Here is a 23,296-nt window from a genome sequence, read left to right as displayed (position 1 = left end):
CCATCCATGATCTCATTTGACCCTCATGCCAACCCTAAGATGCAGAACCTGTCACCCCTCTTCACAATGAGGGACTGAAGCTTGAAATTTGCCAATGTTCCTGTAAATGGTAACTAGCTGAAGCGAGACTAGAGCCCTCTTTCCACTGTCCCCTCTGTCCTAATGGAGGAAAAGGGGCCAGAATCCTAGCTACCAGGCACCCAGCAATCCCCTTCATGCTACTGCTCCTCCTGGGTGGAAGAGGAAAGTATGAGTGTGGGCTCTGGAGTTAAGCAAGCTTGGGCTCAAGTCCTGACTCCCTCACACTCTAGCTGTGCAGTTGCTTAACTTCTCTGAGCCTTAGTTTCCTCCTGGGTTGTCAGTGAGATGTGGGTGAATAATGAGTGAATGCTGGAGCCTGGCCTGCATCCCGCTTCCCTGAGCACAGCATAGACACAGGCTGGCATGGGACACCCCAGAGAGGCAGAATGTAGGGCTGGGTGTGGAGGGCGGTGCTAACGGCCAAAGAGAAGGATCCTGTGGGCTGGGGTTTTGCGGTGAGGGTGGGAGCCGGGGCTGGTCTAAAGGGTAGGCAAGAACTGCCTAGGGAGAGGGAGGAAAAGGACATTCCAGGTGAGGCACAGGCCACAGGCCATGCAGAGGCAGGAACAGACACGGTGCAGGAGGAACAGGGACTGAGTTTGGGTTTGAGCTGCCTGGGGATGACACCGGCCCAGAGGGAGGTGGGGCTTCATGGTGAGTGAGGGCTGAGCAGCAAGCCTAGAGAATGCTCAGCTCTGGAGAACAAGTTCTCCAGGGGTGCAGGGGCTGGACCAGTTACCCTCCATGTTGCCCACCCATCTTCCCCCCGAACCCCACCCAAGTCCCTGGGTTGCCAGGACCTCTGGGCAAAGGGCCGGGTTGGGGTACAGTTCCAGCTTGGGAAGGACAGCTGTGCAGGCTTCCTGCCTGCTGCAGGGGATTAACTGGCACTGCCACGGTATGTGGGGGGCACCTGGCCCCCCACTCTGCCCACCCCATACCCTTTAACTGCTTGCTGCCCGGGCCCCCTCACTTTCACGTTTAAAAAACGTGTTCTAAAAAAATTTTTTTAATTAAAAAAATAAAGGCATGTTCATTCTTACTTTTCAGTGCCCTGTGTTAGACACTGGGGAGACAGAGATAAACAGAGATCTAGGGCAGGGTCTATCCAGCCAGAGGCACCTTTATCCATCACTGGCCCTCCTCATGCCAGCCATGGGATCTCTGAGACCCTTGATCTCTCTCCTAGCAAAACCCTACTTCTCTCTCCACTGGCTCCTTCCAGGACATATGGTCAAGTCACTGCCTTCCTCAAACCAGCAAACAAACAAACCTTCCCTTGACCTCATGCCCTATCTCTCTTGTTTTCTCAGCCAAACTCCTTAGCGTTGTCCACACTATCTCTGCTTCCTCACCGAGAAGACATTGTCCACCAGAACCATCTCCTCTTCTTCCCAGGCACACAGCTGGACTACATTTCCCAGTCTCCCTTGCAGTTAGGTGTGGCCATGTACATGAGTTCTGGCCAGTGGGATGCACGTGGAAGAGAGCCGGCCACTTTCAGTCCTGCTCCCCCAAACCTGCAGTGCATGCTTCCTGCACTTCCCCGGGGCTGGCTTGCTGCAGAGGAGCATGGCACTTTTGGAAGTCTCGTGCTGAAGATGGTGGACCCTCCAGACAGAGGAGCCAGGGTGTCTGAATCATTTTGGATGCAAGGTTCCAGCTACCCAGGAACACCATAAAAAAAAAAAAAAGAAAGAAAGAAAGAAGGAATTTCGTCCCCCCCACTCCTCCATCACCCCATGTTGGACAACCCAAGAAATCAGGGAAGCGGGAGACTGGAACTCTGAAAAGAAGATTGGAAGGAGGAGACACTCTGCTTTGAGGAGATTTCCTGGGGCAGGACATGGCCAGTGAACTTACACAGGCAGCGTTTAACCTTCACCTTGAAGTTGTTCCTGTTTGATTCAGTACTGTGGTTGCCATCTGCCTTCCCCAAACCACCGTGACAAGTTCGTGACACTCCAAGGCCTGTGGGGTCAGAGCCTTGGGGAGATATAAAAGGCAGGGCCACACATGGACAAACAGACCCCAGAGACCTAGGCCTGGAGGAGAAGGCTGAAGCCGGCGCGGGGCAGGTGCTGACACAGCAACGGGAGTGGTGAAGAAAGGGTTAAGGGGTCTGTGAGCAGGATTGGCTCTCCTTTAAGTGAGGGCAGTAAAATCAGCATGTCGCCTCCAATTTGCTCCGGCCTGACCTTGAACGTGAATCATTCCATCACAATGTCCTTATTGATTTCCACAGGAAGAGGATTAAGCCCAGAAAATCAGGGCGGGAACTTGAGCCTGAAGCACGGAAAATGGGATAGTTCTGGGGCTCAGAACCCCTCGTGTTGGCAAATACGTCACAGGGGGCTGCAGACTGGGCAGTCGCCCAGCTTGGCTACCAGCTTTCTGAGCGGCTGGGTCCTAGGCTTCTGTTTCCTTACCTGTCTGGTGTGTGGCCTCCAGGGTTCCCTCAAGCTTTAAGTTATGTGCATAGAGTGGATAGGAAACAAAGGATGGGGAAGGTGCTATAGATATGCCTTGAGTCTATTCTGGGGTGGTTACTTCAGCCTTCTGTACACAGCGACAGATTTTGGGACCCTCAGAACCAAACAGGCTGTTCTAAGACCAATGCTGCCATTGAACCAGCTGGCCCAAACAGCCAGGAAGGGCCTCCTCAGTCCTGAAAACCCTTCAACAGAATGAGAGGGATATAATGGGGGTGTGTGTGTGTGTGTGTGTGTGTGTGTGTGTGTGTGTGTGTGTGTCCCCATATAGAAGCACAAAGGAAGCAGGTCATTCTATGGGAAATGATCCACAATTTCCTTTCTTCATTTAACATATCCTGGAGAGCCCACTGTATCAGTTTACAAAAGGGCTATATAATATTCTACAATGTGGCTGTACCAGGTTATTTAATCATTCCCTACCGATAGGCATTTAAAGTTGTTACCAATATATATATATATTTTTTAATATTTATTTATTTATTTGGTTGCGCCGGGTCTTAGTTGCGGCAGGCAGGCTCCATAGTTGTGGCATGCAAACTCTTAGTTGTGGCATGCATGTGGGACCTAGTTCCCTGACCAGGGATCGAAGCCGGGTCCCCTGCATTGGGAGCATGGAGTCTTAACCACTGCGCCACCAGGAAAGTCACACCAATATTTTTTAACTTAAGACAATGCTGCAATAAACATCCTGGCACATGTCTCTTTGTACGAATTATTTCTTTAGATGCTCTATTAGTTTCCTGTTGCTGTAACAAATTACCACAAAATTCAGCCTCAGCTTCTGTCATCGCATTTCCTCTCTCTGATGCTGATCCTCCTGCCTCACTCTTACAAATACTCCTGTGATTATATTGGGCCCACCTGGATAATCCAGGATCATCTCCCCACCACAAGATCCTGAACTTAATCACATCTGCAAAGTCTCTTTTACCATGTAAGGGACATATTCAGAGGTTCCTGGTACTAATCTGTGGACATTTTTGGAGGTCTGTATTTCAGCCTACCACAGCTGTCTAGAAATAGGATGGCTTAGTCAAAGGGTGTATGTATTTTTAATGTAAATCAACTCTGTATCAATGAACACTCATATCAACACTATGGGTACTGGCTTTTTTTTTTTTTTTTTTGCTGTACGCGGGCCTCTCACTGTTGTGGCCTCTCCCATTGCAGAGCCCAGGCTCCAGACGCGCAGGCTCAGCAGCCATGGCTCACAGGCCCAGCCACTCCTCAGCAGCCATGGCTCACGCAGCCCAGCCACTCCACTTCCCAGACCAGGGCACGAACCCGTGTCCCCTGCATCGGCAGGCGGACTCTCAACCACTGCGCCACCAGGGAAGCCCTGGGTACTCGCTTTTTGAGGGCAATTGGGCAACACTGATTTAGGTTTAAAATCCTCATCCTCCCCTATTTTCCCTCAGTGCAGCGCAGGGTAGCATGCTAGTTGGTGATTTGCTTCTTGTTACTCTTTCACTAGTGTCTTAGCCCAAAAGAGTTGGTTCCCCAGCAGGAAGCTAGGGGAACAGGACTGGGAGTTTTAGCCAAAGGGTTGGTGTGTGAGGTTAACTTCCAGGAGTAGCAGGCAGGAGGGGGTTCCTGGGTGGGGATTGGAAACCTACAAACACTGTGATTCCAGCAGTTGGTGTGACCATCAGAATCTATGGCCACCTGTGAGTATATAGTGAGGGTGGAGCAGGAAGCCTGGGAACTGCTGCCAACTGGAGCCACGAGGGCCAAGTCAGCAAAGCTGGGTCACCAGTTATAGATAGGCTATGAAGAACAGGCCTCTGAAAGTCTGAGGCCACCCTTCCAACTAAGGCTGCAGGAAGACATTTAGGCTGAGACTGGCTGGCTTGAGCTGGTGCCCTCTGCCTGTTTACACAACAGCTAACAAGGAGTGGTCCTGTTCAAAGTCTGCCTGCTTATACATGAATGTAAACAGATGGGAGTAGTAGTGAGGTGAGGGCTGAACAGCCAGGAACACTGGGGTTCCAGCAATGACTAAAGAGCCACCTTTGTCTTAATCTAAACATCTTGCTGTATGATAGAATTAGTATTTTAAATCAGGCTGGTTTTAAAGGCTGGTTTAAAGTCATGTTCTGTTGAACTCAGGGTTCAAAACTCTCTCTGAAAGCTGTTGATATGTGACTTAGGGAATGTGTTGTGCTGAGAAAATGACTGATTACAAACCTTTAATTATCATCAGTGATGGAGAAGCTTTGCCCCACCCCACCTCTGGCTATAACGATAGGAAATTAAGAAGTATAAAGTATGCATTTAAGGCTATAAATGTCCCTCTAAGTACTTCTTTAGCTGCATCTCACAAGTTTAATGTGTTGTAATTTCATAATCATGAGGATCATAATATTGTTTAATTTCTACTCTGATTTATTCTTTGATCCACTGCTTATCTAGAAGTGTGTTTCTTAAGAGGCTGTAAAGCTTTCTTTTCATTAGGAAAAGTCCCAGGGCTCATGTTAGCAGACAGATATACCATGAGGAGAGACACATATTTGTGAAATAAAAACTAAGCTTTCCAAGTGTTAGCTTCACAGGAAATGCTCTACCCCTCCAGGCTGAGTGGAGCCCTTGCATCCAAACATTGAACCAGGCCCTAGGAGTATCCCCCTCTTATTGGCTGGTGCTTCCTCAGACCGCCCCTCTCCTATTCCTTCCCAAATGGGACAATCCAGGAAAGCATTCTCCCATTTGCCCCTTAGATGTGCCAACAGTACTTTAAAGTTGAAGCATCACTAACCACCCCATCCCTGGATTCTCCTTAACCTTAGTATAGTCAACAGTAGCTGCAAAGCTTACCGAGCTCTATGAGAAAACAGGGAAATAAATACAGAAATGTTGAGAGACCAACATGAAGCATACTCTCAGGGCCTGACCCGTCCACATCTTGTGTGAGAGGCATCTGTCCCTGGCCCCACAGAGCTCAGACCACTCCTCAGGCCCCTCACCTGGGTGCCAGTTTTCCAGCTCCCAAAGTCCTCTTCCTTCTCCCCACCCCTCCTCTAGGAGCCAGCCTCCTATCAGTTCAATTCAAACCAGCAGATGCCCGTGGAGGACCTGCTCTGAGTGGCACACAGTGCTGGGCACGGGTGGGGCAAGAGAAGTCAGGGTGACCTCCACGGACATAAAATAGGATTTCGTCTTCACAGCTGAAATTCCTTCAGATTCAAAGCAAACCTGACACCTTCAGAGATGCTCAGAGGTCTGATGTCTTCCTGTGGTTTATTGGATATATAAACAGAACACAGATACAGGAACAAAGACGCTGCAAGAACAGCTGGGGGCCGTCCTGGCACTGGGCCCCAACCCCAATCCTAGGGGTACCAGGGCAGCCACACATCTCCAGACATACAGGGCAGTGCTGGCATCTGAACAACCTCATGTTCATGCCCTTTGGACCCAGCAGCACAAAGTGGTATGTAGGGTCAGAGGGCTACAGGGTGGGGTGTGGAGGGGGCCCTAGGCTGGCTTTAGGAAGGACACACTGGTTCAGAGGCAAGGCTCTGAGAAATGCTCAGAGGCGGCTGCACACGCACAGGGCCTGCATTTTCCACTGACTATTGCTCTCCTGCTGGACAATCCCATGAAGTAGAAAGCTGAGAACTGGCTGAGCCACAAAACTCACACTCGGGCCCCTCCAGAGACCAACTCTGCTATGTTCTTGGAGAAGAGGCACATTGTAAAGCCAGGGTCTGCCCTTGCAAGCTGAAGGTATCATTAAACACCCTAGGGCCCTCAGAGGGGTGGGCTGTCCACCCACATGGGGATGAGTCGGACCCTCACTGAGGAGGGTCCAGCACAACTCATCCACCACATCTCAGCAGAGCCAGCCCACCGGCCAGGGAGGCCGGTTTTGAGGGATGGGAGTAGGTGAGTATGGAGCAGCCGTGGCCCTGCTCTTCTAAATCCTTTCCTGAATTGCAAGGTCAATAACAGAATACCAGGGCATCCCTCTTGGGGCTACAGGGGGCTTAAAGCTCACTGAGTCTACTCCCCAGTCTCCAGAACTGACCTCACAGACATTGATGAAAGCACGTCGCCTGGGAACCCACCCTCTTTGCTTCTGGGAAGTCCTCCTGGGCAGCAATACACAGACCTGGATGTTTCAATTTAAGCCCCCTTTCCTTTTACTGAGTCTGTGGTCCTTCCGTGGTCAAAAGGGCCGAGAAAGAGAATGGGCCACCACATCTGGCCCCTCCACTGGGTCTTGGGTCCAGCCCTGATCCCGGCTTCTCAGGAAAACTCTTATCCCCTCTACCAAAGCACTGCAGCCAGAGTCCCAGATGTGCAGGGGCTGGTGCCCCTGACTGAGGGCCCTTCCCAGACCTCAAGCCAGGGACAGAGCTGAGTTCCCTGAGCCCCAAGCTGTGGCACTCTCCCATATGTGGAGGAGGGGGAGCCCAGAGAGGGAGTCAGGATGGGCCGGTGTGGCCCGTTCCAGTCACTCTCTGTGTCTCTGCCCGCCATTCCATGCTCAGCATGTACCAGCTCTCCACACCTTTAGTGCCCCCCGTCCACCCTACACTGGGTCAGCTGGAAGCAGAAAGTGGTCCAGCCCACCCCACCCCCAGGTCTCAGGACCACTGGCAGGCACAGTCAGTGGGCTCCTGCACTATGTAGGGCACCCAGGTGGCGTTGGCGGCACAGAAGAGCTGCACAGAACGCCGCTGCAGGCCCACCTCGCGGCAGCACCTGCAGAAGCGGGCGAAGATGTTGATGTTGTAGTTGTAGATGCTGGCGGACGGACACCTCCCATCGCAGGACACTAGGTTCACCTGGAGACGGGCAGGCCAGTGAGGCAGCCTGTGTGGCTTCCATCCCCCAAAGCCCCCCATCCCCATCTTCGGCTGCCCCCGCCCCCCACCGCCTTGCTGGGGCCACGCACGGGGGTGTTGCTCCTGCATTCATTCTTGCGGATGGTCATGCGGATAGCCACCTTCTTGCAAGAGCGTCCATCCTCTTTACCTGGGGGGACAGGGTGGGTGAGGCAGCTGCGGCTGCGTAGTGCTCCCGGGGCAGCAGGCTGGGCCAGACTGGGGCAGTTAGTGTCATGCTGGAGGGTCCCCCTACCAGAGTTAGTGCCCATGCATTAGAGCCCCTCCCTTTTAGCTCAGTGCCCTGGAAGGAGGTGGAGGTGACAAGGCAGGGGAGATGGGTGAGATAGGGAAGGATGCCAGGGATGGCCTGGGGACTCTGGGCTAGGGAAGACAAGGATTTGGGGACAAGGCAAGCTGCCTGCCCACCCCAGCCCCAAAGCCTGTCTCTAATCCACTGGCGACCCTGGATGTATCCTCTCCCCGCTCTGAGCTTCAGTTCAAGCATTAAGATCCCGCAATTGCCTGAGTGAATGGAAACCCCAGTCCCTAGCACGATGCTTGCACATAGCAGGATCACTCGGTTTCCACAGCTATCAAACAGGACAGGGCCGGGAGTCACCCACCTCACACGGCTGTTACAGAGATGGAAATTGATAAACACGCAGTTTCTTCTGCCTGGACCATGCCTCCCAAAGACAACCAATCATATGGCTCATTTACACCCTCACCTGCTCAAGTATTGCCTCACCAAGGCCTTTCCTGATCTTCTTCTTGAAACTACAACATCCTCCCTCCACCCAGCCTCCCTCCCTGACCCCTCCCTTCCTTATTTCTATCCAGGGCACTGTCACCTTCCTGAGAGACACCCTTGTAATGATGCTCTTGACATGTAAGCTTTAGGGTCTTCCTTTGCACAGCCTCCTTCCACAATTTGTTGTGAATTCTCTCGTTCTAAATAAATCTTCACTTTCATACCTCGGTATGGATTTGTAAGTTTGTGTTCTTTTTCTTAATGAAGCCCCACTACCACCAACTGCATAAATTTCAGTGCCCATAAAACCAGATGCACCTATCTTATTGTAATTTCACTTGCTCTTCTGTCTCTCCTATTAGAACGTCAGCTCTATGGGGCTGTGTCATTTATGCTGTGTCTACAGTGCCTAGAACAGGGCCTGACGTATTGGTGCTAAATAAATATTTGCCAGATGCATAGACTCCCTCTGTGACACCGGGGTGCCTGTGGGAAATGGGGTGGAATCCCCTCTTCTGGCCTCTGGGTTTCACCAAGTAGGTTTCTGACCACACCAGCTGGAGGTCTCCTGGCCAGAGCTAAGTTCACTTTTTCTTCCCTCTCTGCTCCCAGGAGACAGGAGAACTGAGAACTGTCCTGGCCATGGCCTCAGGGTCCTGGACTGAGACCAGCTGAGTAACCAGCAGTAGCAAAGCAGTGGTTGCATTGGGCATTGGTGGGCATTGGGCACCAAGAGAGCGGGCACTGCTGAAGCATTCCCATGCAAGCCCAGGGGTGCAGCGTGCTACCCAGCATGCACTGCTGGCCCCACAGCCTTTGCCAGAGGCAAGGAGCAGGGGCACCACATTCTCCTCCCCCACCCCCAGAGCTCAGGGCCACTTAGCAGAAGGGACATTGGCAGAAATAGCAACGCGGCTACACGCCTCCAGTCCCGCGGGCTTCCGAGAGGAGTACCTGGGTGGCAGTGGACACTAACCCATGGAGGAGAGGCGGGGCTAACGGGGACCACAGGAAACAGGGTCCCCGGGGAACCTGGGGAGAGGGACACGGGTCACAGGGAGCACACGGGACATTCACGGAACATTGAGTTGTGGGTCAGAGATCAGCCAATGAGGCACTGAGCCCAGTTTCCTTGGAATATGTGAAGTGAACATAACAGGGTCCAAAATTCTCCAAGGAAAGGTTGAGGGCCCTGGGGGATGGGAGGCATGTGGGCAAAGGTCCTAAGGCTGATTGGAACATGCACGCACATGCAGTTGGGGCTGCAGGTTCCAGGGGCCAGAGGTGAGGACAGACGCACCGAGCTCTCACTCAGACTCAGTCTGGGAGCCCATGGGTCTGAAGCCACCTCCATGACAAGGCTCCTGACCACAGGGAGAATTCATGTGGGGGGCATCGCGGCTGGAGGTCATGGCAGGCCACGGCAGGAGGTGGCAGAGCAGCTGATCAGTTACTGACCTCCTGGACCCAACATCCCAATGTCCCGTCTCCAACAGGAGCAGAGGCCTTTTGTCGGGATAGGGGTGTGAGCATGGCCCCTGCCCACCTGTAGATCTGTGTCTGTGCCATGAGCCCCATGGCGGGGGTGTTATCCCTTCAACCACTCACCCCTGAAGAGCCACCACTGGAGGCACCAGGCCAGGAACCTGGCCCTCTGAGCCCCAACATGACACCTTGTCCCCCCCACCAGAGCCCCTCACCCCTGGCCTCCGCCATGCTCACTCACATGTCCTGCAGCATCCTTCCAAGGAAGGTACCACCGAGCCCCCAGCCTAGAGGGAGAGGAGGAGAGGTGAGTAGGAGACCACATACTAGGCCAGGAGCCAAGAATCCCAGCAAGAGGCAAAAAGACTGCTAGAGTCTAGACTCCTTTCCTCCCATGATGCTCCAGGGCAGGAGTTCCAGGCCCCATTGCCCATCAGGCCCTGGCCAGAGGGGGAAGGGGCCCCTGAGCTGGCCACTGAGAGCCACAGGGCCTAACGCAATTGGTTGGGACACTGGCACTGAGGCTGGAGGCTGGGTAAAGATGGTGCAGGGCGCCAGGGTCTCCTGTTTTTCCGGTGGCAGCTCTCCTTATGCACCACCCCACCCACCCAGTACTGTTGTCCGCCTTAGTGTTTCCTGCACAGAGGGTCAGGGAGGGAAGGGGTTAGGGACTGACCCACTTGGGTCAGTGGCCTGGTCTCTATCTCAGCCCTGGATAAGCTACCCCTTTGCTCTGGACTTAGTTTTCCCATCTCTAAAATGGGGCAATGATTCCTGATAGCCCTCCTCCTCTACTGTGAAACTGATAAAACGATGGATGTGACAGTTCTTTGTAAATAAGTGTGTGTGTGTGTCTGTGTGTATGCGTGTGTGAGCGTGGGTCTAAGTATATGTGTGTGGTTTTGTGAGCACATACATGTGTGTACATGTGTGATTTTGCATGTGTGTGTCTGTGTGGAGAGAATGCTTGGATGTGTGTAATTGTTTTCTAAGTGAGACCAGAAATCTTTAAATGCCCAATATTAACGTCAAGAACTCTAATAATTCAACAATAACCCCAAACCCTCCAGGAAGTCATTTTCTTTGAGGCGTGCCCATAGTGACAGCTGTCCATGCTAGTGCTGGACCCCTGTTAGCCCATCGCAGGATTGAACTATGCGTCTGCCTGGTGTGTGCGTGCAAGCGTGCCTTGGCGTGTGACAGTGCGTGGTATGTGTACTCACTTGCCGAGGTGTTAACGTCCCTGTGGAGTGTGTGGTGCCTGTGAGCGGCTGACTGCCCGTGTTGGTGTGTATGTGAGTGTGCCTAGAACATGCGACAGTGTATGTTTGCGTGCATCTGGGCATGGCCCTGTGATGTGTGAGGATGTGGTGTGATGCGTGAGGATGTGGTGCGATGTGGTCAGAGCAGAGATACACGGAAAGATGTGGAGTTGGGGTGACAGGGCAGGTCCAGGCTCCAGCGGAGCCCTCCTTCCACAGCCCCCCACACCACAAGACACCCCTGCCCCTACCCACCACCACCACTAAGACAGCTGCTGCGCCTGGCTTTAGGCCATGCTGCGCGGGAGGCGGCCAGCACTGACCTTGGCACACTCGGTCTCGTTGAGTGGTGGGCAGCTGATGGGCGAGCGGACGAGCACGGCGCCCAGGGGTGTGCTGCTGCAGTGGTGGCGGGTGCAGTCTGCGATCCAGGATGCCCCGGGCTAGAGGGCACAGAGGTAGCCAATGGGGGCCTGTGGCCGATGGCCCTCGTGAACTGATAGGGCACAGCTCCGAAGACAGGTGCAGCCCAGGACCTGGCACTGCCCAGGACTCCATCTGTTCCCAGCCCTGGGCCCTGGTCCTAGGTGTCCCCTCCTGGGATGCGCAGTTAAGGGGCTGCATACCAAGAACAGGGAGGTGGTGCCATTGGGGAAAGTGAAGAGGCAGGACACGTTCCTGCAGGAGCCGCAGCAGGCCGCCAGGTCCCTCGGGTGCTCATACTCCTGGTTCTGCAGGACAGGGAGAGTCGTGATGGGCCTCAGCCACATACCCACCTCCACCCTCCTGCCTCTCCCACTGTCTGCTTGTCCCTGAGCCCAGAGCCCAGAGAAAGGCCCCCTGTAGATGCTCAGAAAGGAAATTCCTAGCCTCCTTGTATCTCAGGCAGGAAGGTCATCCTTATATCTACCCTGAGCCTCAGAGTAGATATAAGGGTAGACAGCAGGTCCTAAACCCAGCCCCAGTGGACAAAGAGATGGCCTTGCTGGTAATTAAGGATGGCAGTTTTGATTCCAGATAGACTTTAGTTTGAGTCCCAGTTCCTGTGGCAATTTTGACAAATGACTGGACTTCCCTAAACCTCAGTTTTCTCATCTGAAAAATGGGAATAATTCCAATCCCTTTTATTCAACTCATACTTATTTTGCCCTTAATAGAAGCCAGTCACTGCCCTAAGTACTGGGCACGTATCAATAGAAGCACTCAGCAAACGGTAGCAGTACAAACCAAGAGGATAGGGACCGTGCCAGGCATAAGTAGGTGCTTAATAAATGTGAGTTTTCTCTGTCAAATGCTCACCCTTGCCAGGCCTTCACTTTTGCTGTTCCCCTCCTGGCCTCAGCACTTTCCACAGAGGTCTCAGAGGTCCCCCCAATGCCCACTCTCTAGACTCATCCGAAGAGCTTGGTGGAGCTTGAAGGGCCCCTCTGATTCCCAGAGCACCACGGGTCTGCAGGCCAGCTCCCCATGGCCCCCCACAGCCCGTCCTGCGCCGCTGCCCCCTACCGCCTCACAGTGGACGTCACACAGCACGGAGGTGGCGTTGATCTGGTAGAAGCCGGTAAGAGGGTCGAGCACGGTGGTGCAGCGGGATGTGTGGCACACGCCTTCTGCCGAGACCTCCACCACCGTCTGGCCCAGCTGCATCACCCCCAGCTCGCGGCTCAGACACACGGGGGCCTTCACTGGATGGGCAAGCAGGGCGGCGACAGTCACCGAGAGCCCAGCGCCCACACCGGCCCCAGGCCGGCTGGCCCACCCCTGGCTCACTCAGCTTGCCCGACCTCCCCGGCTCCCCTCCCCACTCACCGCACTCGTATTTGGTGCAGCCACACACGTTCTCCTCGCTCTGCATGAACGCCTCGTCCAGCTGGGACATCTCCCACTGGGTGGGCAGAGGCCGTTAGCACCCCAGGTGAGGAGACCCAGCCCCACCGTCGGGAGCAGCCTGCCACCTGGGGCCCTCTCTTGTCAGTCGTCTCCTTGCAGTGGGCGGGAGTCGGCGGCAGGGAGGGGCTGGCAGGCCTGTTAGCCAGGGGGGCCCTTGGCACCCTGTGAGCTCAGTCACCCTCCCTCAAGTATGCCCATGTGGCTCCCAAGCCTCCCCGCTGGGGAGCGCTCCCGTGTCTTCTCCCGGGCCTCAGGACTCCCCTGTCATTCTGAGCACCCACTGGCCACATTAGCGAGGGCCCCCTGCATGGCTGCCGGCCCTGCCCGGCTCATACGCTTCCCTTCCTTCTCACCAGTTAAAAGGAGAAGAGGATGGGATGGGGGACAAAATGAGAGAAAATGTGGGCTAGGTGGGAAAGAGGGAAGACTTATAATCCAAAAAATCACGTAGAAAACATAACTTTAAGCATAACTTTCCATTTCTTAAAGTATTTTCACTTCTCTCAGTGGCCATGCAGCCTGGTGGTTAAGGGCATGTTCTCTGGAGTCAGATATCCTGGTTGCAATCCTGGCAAATCCTGTGATTTACTAGCTACATGACCTTAACCTTAGTTTTCTTGTTTGTATAATTGAGATAACCATAGATGCAATCTCATTGGGCTGTCGTGAGAATTAATATGAAAATAGACATAAAAGGCCTAGGAAAGTTCCTGGCATATAGTTAGCTTTAGGTAAACATTAGCTACCGTCATGAGTATCACCATCACCATCATCCCTGCCATCCCCAGCAGCAGCAGCATCTTCTTCACCACCACCACCACCATCCCCACCATCACCATTACATCATCACCATCCCCACCACCCGCACCATCCCCACAGCATCATCACCAGCATCCCCACCAGCATCCCCACCAGCGTCAGCATAGTACTTAATCCTCACCGCAACTCTGAAGCATGATCAGGCCCACTTTACAAGCGAGGGCACTGTGCCCAGACAGCAGAGCTTGGGATGAGAATGCTGACTTGCAATTCAAGGCTCATTGCACTAGATTAAAGGAATAGGGTCTCCAAGAGAAGGGAAAGAGAAGGAAAGAAAGAGGGGGAGGCAGACCGGGGGGAGTGGGGAGGAGCAGGGTCTTCATACCAGATGGCACCGGGGCACTGGGATTGTGTCGCAGTCACACTCTGAAAAACAGGAGGGGACAGGACCCACCTCACCAGAGGTGTCCAGGTGGGAGCCCCCCTGAGCCTCCCAGACCCCTCACTGCAGGTGCAGCTCCTCCTCTAGCTGCCCTCCATCCCGCATAGGGGCTGCAGCTCCCCTGGTTGGGCAGGTGGGGCGTGATGGGTCCAAATGCCGAGCTCCACATAGAATGTGCAGGGAGGATAAACAGGTAGATGGATCAATACCAGGTTCCCTTCCGTCACCTGGGCTTCATCCTTCCCCGTGCTCCGGAGCACATTCTAGAGCAGAATGGGGCCTCTCCAGGAAGCAACAAGGCAAGGGTGGAATTTCTGACCATCTGCATTTCCTAAATATATATATGCTCAGCCAGCTGAGCTCTACTCCAAGCCTTCGCCCGTGAGCAGGTCCAGTTCTAAGCTGCGAGGGAGCTGATTGCCGAGGCACCGCTGACTAACTTAAGGGCTCCAGCAGTTCTAGCTTCAGGAGGAGGAGAAGTCAAGGTCACAGTGGCTGTGAAACACACTTGGGAGTCACCTATTCATGCAGCAAATAGTTTTAGGTGCCTATATGCCGAGATTTTTCTCTGTTCTGGGGACAAAGCCATGGATAAAACAGACCAAAATTCCTGCCCTCGTGAAGTTTACATTCTAGTGAGGCCCTGAAAAAGCAAGCTGAGAAACAGAGTTTCTCAACTTTTTTTCGAAAAACATCTTTTTAAAAAGATTTTTTTGATGTGGACCATTTTTAAAGTCTTTATTGAATTTGTTACAATATTGCTTCTGTTTTATGTTTTGGTTTTTTGGCCCCGAGGCATGTGGGACCTTAGCTCCCCGACCAGGCACTGAACCTGCACCACCTGCATTGGAAGGCGAAGTCCTGCTAACCATTGGACTGCCAGGGAGGTCCCTGAAAAACATTTTTATACAAAGCTCGCAGGTGTTCATTACTGATCACTGCCACTCCCTGCCTGCTTCTCAAGAGGATTTGAGGCGAATTTGAACAAAATCATATTTACTATCAGATGGTTGCAATAAAGACTTTTTAAGGTGGAGAAGCTCCTTTTTGGAACAGGAAGTTGTTTTTTTCCTTCTTTTATCCAGGGGAGGCAAAGAATGTCCAGCACTCAGGGAGCGGGTGCAGCGGGAGGGCCATTGTGGCGGCTTCCCTCTGGTGACTCTGGAGGGGTCGAATCTGAGCCGAGTGGACAGTGGTGGCCCGGCTCCCCCTCCCCCCAGGGGCCTGGATCTCCACCTTTGGGGAGGGGTGTCCCTGTGCGGGGACTTACCACAGGACTTGTAGGGGCAGCAGCGGTCTGGGCTCCACACCTCCACCAGGACAGTGCCCATGACACACTGTATGTGGGGACAGCGGAAGCTCTCACACACTGCATGGGCAGGGAGGCAGGGGACACGTCAGCCACAGGCACCTTGGAGCTGGAATCCTCAGAAACACACTGGCTAAGGAGGGGTACCTCCTAGATCCTCCGAGGTCCCCCCAATGTCCTCAGACACCCTCTGGGCTCCAGAGGAGAAGACTGGGCTACTGAAGTCTCCCCGTAGAACTACATCAGGAGGCCTTCGTTCTGCCCTGGGAGGCACTAGCGACCTGAACAGTGTCAGAACCTTAAATTCACTCAGCTGGGCCTCCCTCCCTTGGATGCTGTGTCACCCTGAGAGAAGTGGTCAGAGGGGAGCAGGTGACCAGGTGAAGCTCCACTGATGGGACAGTTTCTCTCTAAGGAGAACACAGCTTCTCCTACGCTGTGGAGACGTCATCCTCTTGTAGCCCACCTGGAGCCTGCTCTGCTTCAGCAGATGCTACCCTCTAGGGCTCACACTTCCCTCCTTCCTGCTCTCCAGCCAGTCCCCTCTTAGTTTAGGATTCCTCGGCCACTCTCATTTATTGAGAGACCAAGGCAAGGAGCAAGGAATCCCTGGACACAACTTTTTGGTGCAGAGGGGAGGTGCCAGGGTCAATGCTGAAGGTGAAAGATTGTAAAACTTATTTGATTTACAAAAAAAAATTATTGGCACAGGTAAGGAGTATTAATCAGTGTTTCAAAAACATAAGAGGTAGAGGGAGAAGGACATTTGTATAATGTCCAAATTACCGGTTACTTTCTGGTTGAAAGAGGAAATTTGTAAATGTAAGATGGACAGATCAGACAGCTACCACCCTAATCCAGGGCCAACGTGAACCTCGGTTAGAGTGGCTCAACCACAGAGCACGCGTCTCCTGGTGTGATGTCCTATGAAGCTCGAGGACAGTATAGCCAAAGATTTTTAATTTGAAGCCACCAAGTCTTGGATCTAATTTCCAGTTTACAGGAAGCACAGTGGACAGAAGAGCAAGGTAAATGGTTCCAAGAGGAAGAAACGAGACAAATCCAGAACATGAGACCTTCTGCAGGACCATAGCCCAAACTCTATAATTTAGTATCATACAGAAGAAGGAACATGTGCTAGATTAAAAGACATTTAAGAGACATAATGTTAATGTGTGGATCTGGATGGAATCCTGGATTGAACAGACCAGAAAAACCATGGACTGGTATGCTATGGCTTGAAAATGTATCAACATGAAAGGTAAACATCATTAACTGAAAATACCTGGCTAAAAAAGAGCATGTACAGTATGACCTCATTTTGGTAAAACAGACTTACCTAAAGGGGGAGAATACCTAGAAGGATCTGTACTGTATTGGAGGATACTGACAATGAAATGGCTGGGAGGTAGGAAAATAGTGTTTTCATTTTCTTGTATTTACTTGGATTCTGTACTTTCTACAAGGCTTTGGTAGTGCTTTTGTAAGAAAAGTATAATGAAGACTGGGACAAGGTAATAATATCAATGGCCTCTGTTTATTGAGCACCTACTGTATGCCAAGCACTGTTATATTAAGGTACTATGTACACAGCACACATTTTACATCTATTATCTCTAACCTTCACATACTATTATCACCATTACACAAATGAGGAACCTTGGCTCAGAGAGGTTGTACACTGCCCCAGGCCACACAGGTAGTAAATGGCTGGGGCTCAAAACGCTGACTGACTCCATATGCCTGTACTCAATCCACGTTGCCGGAGTACTTTCTGAGAAACAGGAAGAGGGAGGCTGAGGAGGAGAGATGAGGAGAGAGGCTGGAGAGGAAGGACACTGATCCTCTCCTCAGATGACCTTTGTAAACCCTTTATGACAAGCGGCCTCTGAGCCCCCAGGTGGAGCTACTTGGTTGGGTATGGCCAAGCCTTTTGGGCAACTCTCAGTGGGAGCCTACATTGTTTCAAAGTTGGTTCTTGACATTGAACCAGTCGGGGTTGCCCTTGGGGTATCCTGGAGGAGGCCCCGCCCTACACTGCTCTGTGTCAGTGCAGTCTACCTCACATCTTTCCTACAGTCGGTAGGGAAAGGAATTTTTGTAAATTAAGTCATATTGAAATTTAAACATTTTGTTAATTTTCATCCATCAGGTTTGCTTAAAGTCCATGATGCTGGCTGCACTATATGCTTATTAGGCACAATTAAGGTACAGTACACTGTTCCCAGCATACAGTACTATGTTAAGGCACATCCTACATACAGGTGTTATGTCCTGTAAAAATATCAGAAAGGGCTCACTTTTATTCATCATTGCAAAATAAAAGAGCTTCAGAGGCTTTAAAATACAACCTCGTGCAGGTACTATGGTAACAGTGGTGAAAGGGACCACGAGGCAGGGGCCTTGGGTCAGTCAGTGAATGAGGACTGTGGATCCAGGCCGGGAGAATGAGAGTAGACTAAGCATTTGTCCCTCAACCCAGGCCTCCCCCTGGCCCCTGGGAGCCTCCATGGAGGGAACAGGGACTTTCCTTAGGAAGCCTCAGAGCCACCTATGTGACAGCCTGTACCCCTGCCATCCAGCTCCCAGGGCCTGGCCCAGCTTCCTTGGGCGGGGCCTCCTTCCATTGCTTCCCCAGAGCTCGCCACCTGGGGGCTCCCTGTTGCCCCCTGTTGAACTCCCATTGGTCCTAGGGTGAGGACTCTGTGAAGGTCCCTAGAGCCCCTTCCGGCCCTGGCCCCCGCATCCAGCAGGACTCACCACACTGGTACAGAGGGCAGCAGAGCTCCGTGGTGTTCCTGTCCACGGTGAGCGCCTCCCCTTCCTGACACTCGGGGATGGGATCTGGACAGTCGCCACAGACTGAGGGGAGAGAAGGGCACCGCTGTCAAAGGAAGTACCTCTCCTGGGGAGCATGGTACAGAGCAGGTTGCTGGGGGAGGCACCTAAACCCCAGGTGCGACAGGAGCCAGACTCATAGCATTACCGAACCAAACTTGGGTCTGCTCACCTGTGTGCAGTACCGCCAATCTCCTGACACTGGCATGGGATGAAGGAAAGGGCAGCGTTTATTGCAGGAGCCAAGCAAGGAATTTGGGTCTTTTGAGCATTAGCCACCCGTTCTCCTTGCTTGGCACCTGCAATAAACGCTGCACTTTCCTTCATCCCATCCCAGTGTCAGTAGATTGGCTGTACTGCACGCAAATGAGAGGACGCAAGTTTGGTTCGGTAACACTAGCAATGTTCCACAGTCCTGCGTGACCTGTCCTGGAGGCAGAACCTGGAAGTTCTCTCTCACATCCACCTAAACTCTTACACTGAACAAGCACCAATTTTCTTGTGCTCAGTAATGTATGGGGTGAAGCGGTGGTGGTTTCCTCTTCTTCCTACACTTCCTTTTGGACAGAGATCTCACCCTTCTCCCCATGCCCACTCCACCAGAAGATCCCCACCCTTTCCTCCCAGCCACCCAGGGAAGCAGGGGTGAGGAAGGAGGTGGCTGTGATCCAGGCATGCATATTAACATCTGATGGCATATCGACCCACCACAGAAGTAGAAGATGCAGCACGAATCCCCCAGGCGGCCAGCAATCAGGGTCTGGTCCTGGCGACAGCTGGGGACCAGCTCTGCCTCACACAGGTCTGGGTCACACTCTGAGGAAAAGACAGAATTTTGGCACCGGGAGCAGACCCTGCATGGCCACACCTGGACCCCCACCCTAGCTCTGCTTTAATCTCCAGCCAGAACCCAGTCCCCAGAGCTGTCCTTGCTCCCCTCGCCCGGCTGCAGGGCTTCCCTGCCCCTGGGTGGTAGGTATCCTCCCCTATCCCCCACGCTGGGACCTCTCACCACAGCTGTAGCTGGGGCAGCAGGAGTCCTCCTGGAAGTGGGTGAGGAGTCGGTGGCCTGGGCTGCAGGTGGGGGCGAGGCCCTCACACAGAGTCTGGTTACACACTGGCCCAGGGGCCACAAGGACTGTCACCTGGAGGCTGGGACTCCCTCAGCCTCCAGCAATGCCCAGCCCCTGGACACCTGGCCCCCAGTACTTCCCCTAGCCTCCAGGACCCATGTTCTTGGAGGGGGCCTCTGAGGGTCACACAGGGTCCAGGACTGAGACAGAAGAGCAATCATAGTTAACATTCACTGAGCTGGGCCATATGCCCACTGCTGTTCTACTAGATCAGTATCAACTTCTGTCATTCTCATAACGACCCAGAAGGTGGGTACTATTATCAGCCTCATGTTACAGAATCGACCGAGGCACGGAGGATGTTAAATGATCTCCTGAGGTCACAAGGCTGCAAGGTGGTGGGGGGAGCATCCACCAGGCTGCCTGGCTCCAGAGCCCGTGCCTTTAAGCCGTGCCCCACACTGACTCATAGGGCACAGCTCCCCTACCCCACCGCAGGTCCTCCACTCCCCCCAACACACCCCCATAAGACATTTTCATTTCTCCAGGTCTTATTCTATCCATCAAGGTTAAGAGGCAGAGCTGGAGCCTTTTAACCATCTTACAGTTGAGGTCTAGGGAAGTGTAGGGTGGGACTCACCGCAAACAGTCCCCAGGCAGCAGGGATCCTCGGTGGGCAGGAGCAAAGCCACCTCCCCGAAGCGCGGGCAGATTTCAGGGCGGGCGTCTGGGCAGCCTGGTCCCACTGGGACGATGGTGTCCGGAGCTTGGCACTGGTGCTGAGAGCAGCCACTGAGGGAGCTGTTCCAGGTCTCCCCCAGGGCCCGCGGCACCCCCGTGCTGTCCGTGCAGGCTGCAGTGGGCATGGCGGGGTGCAGGGGACTGAGGAAGGTGGGGAGACCCAGACTGTCCCAGGCCAGACCCTCCCTGGGAAACTGACCACCCCCAGAGTAGATCTGGAGGGATGCAGGGGGCCTCAGCCATGGGTAGCAGGAGGGTGAAGGAGACCCTAGGTTGAGGAGAGGGCCCTGCCCAGGGAAGGCAGGAACCTACCGCACTTCTCCTCGGGGATGCAGAACCCCGAGCGGCGCCGGTGCAAGATAGTGCCCTCAGAGCAGACACAGCCCTCGCCCAGCACCTGGCACTGCTCTGGGTCCAGCGGGCCCAGCAACCCATCCTGGCACGTCTCAGGGGGCTCACAGGCTGCCACACATGCCTGGTATGTGGAGTCGCTGGGGCACAGGAAGGCTGCAGGGGCACAGCAGCGGGCACCAGCCTGAGCTCAGACCCCAGGCAGAGTGAGGAGGGGGCTCAGAGCATCATCTGTGCCTCGGCAGAGAGTGCAAAGGGTTTTAGTGTCATTGCCTCCTTCCTCTAGATCAGGAGCCAGCAAAGCACAGCCCACAGCCCAAATCCAGCCTGCTGCCTGTTTCTGCAAATAAAGTTTTATTGAAACACAGTCACACCCATTCATTTACCTCTTGTATCTGGCTGCTTTTGTACTACAAGAGCAGAGCTGAGTAATTGTGACAGAGACCATATGGTCCCAAAAGTCTCAAATATTTACTATCTGGTCCTTTACAGAAAACATTTGCCAACCCCTTGCTATAGATCAGTGTTTCCAAACTTTTTTTTTTTTTTTTTTTTTTGCGGTTATGCAGGCCTCTCACTGGTGTGGCCTCTCCCACTGCGGAGCACAGGCTCCAGACGCGCAGGCTCAGTGGCCATGGCTCATGGGCCTAGCCGCTCCGCGGCATGTGGGATCTTCCCGGACCGGGGCACGAACCCGTGTCCCCTGCATCGGCAGGGGGACTCTCAACCACTGCGCCACCAGGGAAGCCCTCCAAACTTTCTTGATTGTAAAAACTAGATCTCACGTTGTGGTCCAATATACACGTGCATGTAAACAGTGCTCCTCAAGCCACTGTAAAAGAATCACTGAGAGCTTTTGCAACACCATGGCTGGGATCCCACCTCAGACCAACTGAATTAGCATTTCTGATTGTGGGGTCCAAGCATGAGTACTTTTTGAAGTTCCCTGGGTGATTTCAAAGGGTAGCTGGGATTGAGAATCACTGATATATTGAAACAAAAAACCTTTTCACGAGACAACACTTAATCATTCTAGGTGCAGTACACACTAGTATTTTTTATTCTATTGCATTTTAAAAATGCTGATGCTGGTGCCCAAATCAGTGGGTATATGCTGATTTCATACCCACTGAGCTGGGATCCACAGTTTGAAAAACACTACTCTAGACGATTTTGTCTTTTCATCTTCTATCTGTCTTATTATAAGTGTGGCCTTCCTTTGAGCTGTTTCCAGCCTTTCTGGATGTGTTCACATTTATAAATCAAAATACTCTAGCCTGGTCCACCCCTGCCTACCCGACTAGTGCAAACCTAATGGGGGTGGGGAGGAATGGCTCTCACGTCCATCCTCAACGAAGGAGAGGAGAGACGAAAAGAGAAACATGACTAAAAGTTAAGAGAAAGGAACTAATATTTACTGGATAGTAACGTGTGATGGGCCTCTGTGAGGCACTCTGTACACATTATCTCATGTCATCTTCAAAACGACTCTCAAGAAAGTGCTATGACCGCCCCCATTTTACAGAGGAGACTCAAAGAAACTAAATAATAAACATAAAACATGTATTTGATGTATTTATATAAAGTATAATAAAGTTAAAATTTTTAATTTGTTAGTATGTTTATAGATTTATTTAGAAAATATTTACAAATTTATTAATTAATATCCATTAGTGAGTGAACGACTAATTAAATCTGGGAAAGCCTAGACCCGGACTCAGGTTTGTGAGCCCTTCTCCCACTCGAACAGGGGTGAGGGGTGACAGTTACAGCAGCCATGGAGGAGACGCCCCCGGCCCTTCCCCTCTCCTCCCCCTCCCCCTCCCCACCCCTGCAACTCACGGCAGTAGTCGGAGCGTCGCCACTTGATGCACACGTGGAACTTGTGGCACATGGCCACGTACACGGTCAGTGCCACGCAGGGCTGCTGCAAGTACTTGGTGTCCCGGATCCACAGCTCACAGAATGACTCCGGGGTGACCTGGGCCGTGCATCAGATGGTGCTGCCTACCCACATCCCCCATCTCTCAGGGCTCAGCTCCTCCCAGCCCGGCCCAGGGGCAACACGGACTTTGGCAGGCTCCCAATCTGTCCCAAGATCAACACCTCTAGGGAGCTTGCCCCCTGCAGGTAGATGGGCTGCCATTCTCAGCCCAGGAGGTCCCCCCATGCTGGACCCAGGTGACACCTACAAAGCGGTGGCAGACGCTGAATGTGTGGTTGGACACCATGCGAAGGCAGGGAGAGCAGTCGGCCGTGGCACAGCTGTCCGGGCGGAAGCGGGTCTGGCCCACCGAGGTCAGGGAGCTGGGCACCTGCCAGCTGTCCAGAAAGGGAGCAGGGTCCTCGGCCTCACCCACCACAGAGCCATCCTCCAGGGTGAGGTCATTGGCTGCGTCCCCATCACAGATACCTGAAAGGGGCAGAATTACCCCAGTGGCCATAATAATCACCACTCCCAGGTCCCCAGCTGTCACACTGAATATTCCTCACAATAATTCTTTGAGACTGGTATCACTGTTATCCCCATTTTATAGATGAGAGAAATAAGGTACAGAGAAGCTAAGAAATGCACTGTGTAAGAAACTGTCTTTGTTTAGGAAATACACACCAAAGTATCTAAGGATAAAGGAACACAATGTCTCAAACATACGTTCAAATGGTTCAGAAAAAATGCATTTATGTAAAAGGCATATGCATAGAAAAGTGAATATATAAAAAGGCATATATACGTATATAAATGCATATATACATGCATATGTATATATATAATATATACATATATATATATACATGGAGAGAGAGAGAAAGAGAAGCAAACAGGCAAAACGTGAACACTTGGTAAATCTGGGTCAAAAGCACATAGGAGTTCCTTATACTATTTTTGCAACTTTTAAGTTTAACGTTATATCAAAATTAAAAGTTACTCCAAAAAATCTGCTTTAGCAGAGATTGCTAGCTAATTATAACACCTGTTTCCTCTTCTT

At 52.6% G+C, this 23,296-nt stretch overlaps 1 protein-coding gene across 1 annotated transcript in view; it reads right to left on the bottom strand.

Moving 5' to 3' along the window:
- Positions 1–7,165: 7,165 nt before the first annotated feature.
- The window catches only part of OTOG (otogelin), an 84,747-nt gene continuing 68,616 nt past the window's right edge, over positions 7,166–23,296 (bottom strand). The window contains 16 exon segments of the mRNA XM_029208520.1: positions 7,166–7,366; positions 7,477–7,556; positions 9,886–9,931; positions 11,230–11,349; positions 11,533–11,637; positions 12,413–12,591; positions 12,716–12,791; positions 13,941–13,981; positions 15,268–15,366; positions 18,067–18,168; positions 18,853–18,960; positions 19,157–19,261; positions 19,858–20,070; positions 20,271–20,465; positions 22,152–22,290; positions 22,502–22,722. Coding sequence (XP_029064353.1) covers positions 7,166–7,366; positions 7,477–7,556; positions 9,886–9,931; positions 11,230–11,349; positions 11,533–11,637; positions 12,413–12,591; positions 12,716–12,791; positions 13,941–13,981; positions 15,268–15,366; positions 18,067–18,168; positions 18,853–18,960; positions 19,157–19,261; positions 19,858–20,070; positions 20,271–20,465; positions 22,152–22,290; positions 22,502–22,722 — 2,030 coding nt within the window.

The sequence above is a fragment of the Monodon monoceros genome, unplaced genomic scaffold (genome assembly GCF_005190385.1).
Source record: "Monodon monoceros isolate NGI ecotype Baffin Bay Population unplaced genomic scaffold, NGI_Narwhal_1 Super_Scaffold_7, whole genome shotgun sequence".
Taxonomy (NCBI): domain Eukaryota; kingdom Metazoa; phylum Chordata; class Mammalia; order Artiodactyla; family Monodontidae; genus Monodon; species Monodon monoceros.
The sequence above is the reverse complement of the archived record's forward strand: the minus strand, read 5'-3'. Positions and strand labels throughout refer to the sequence as shown.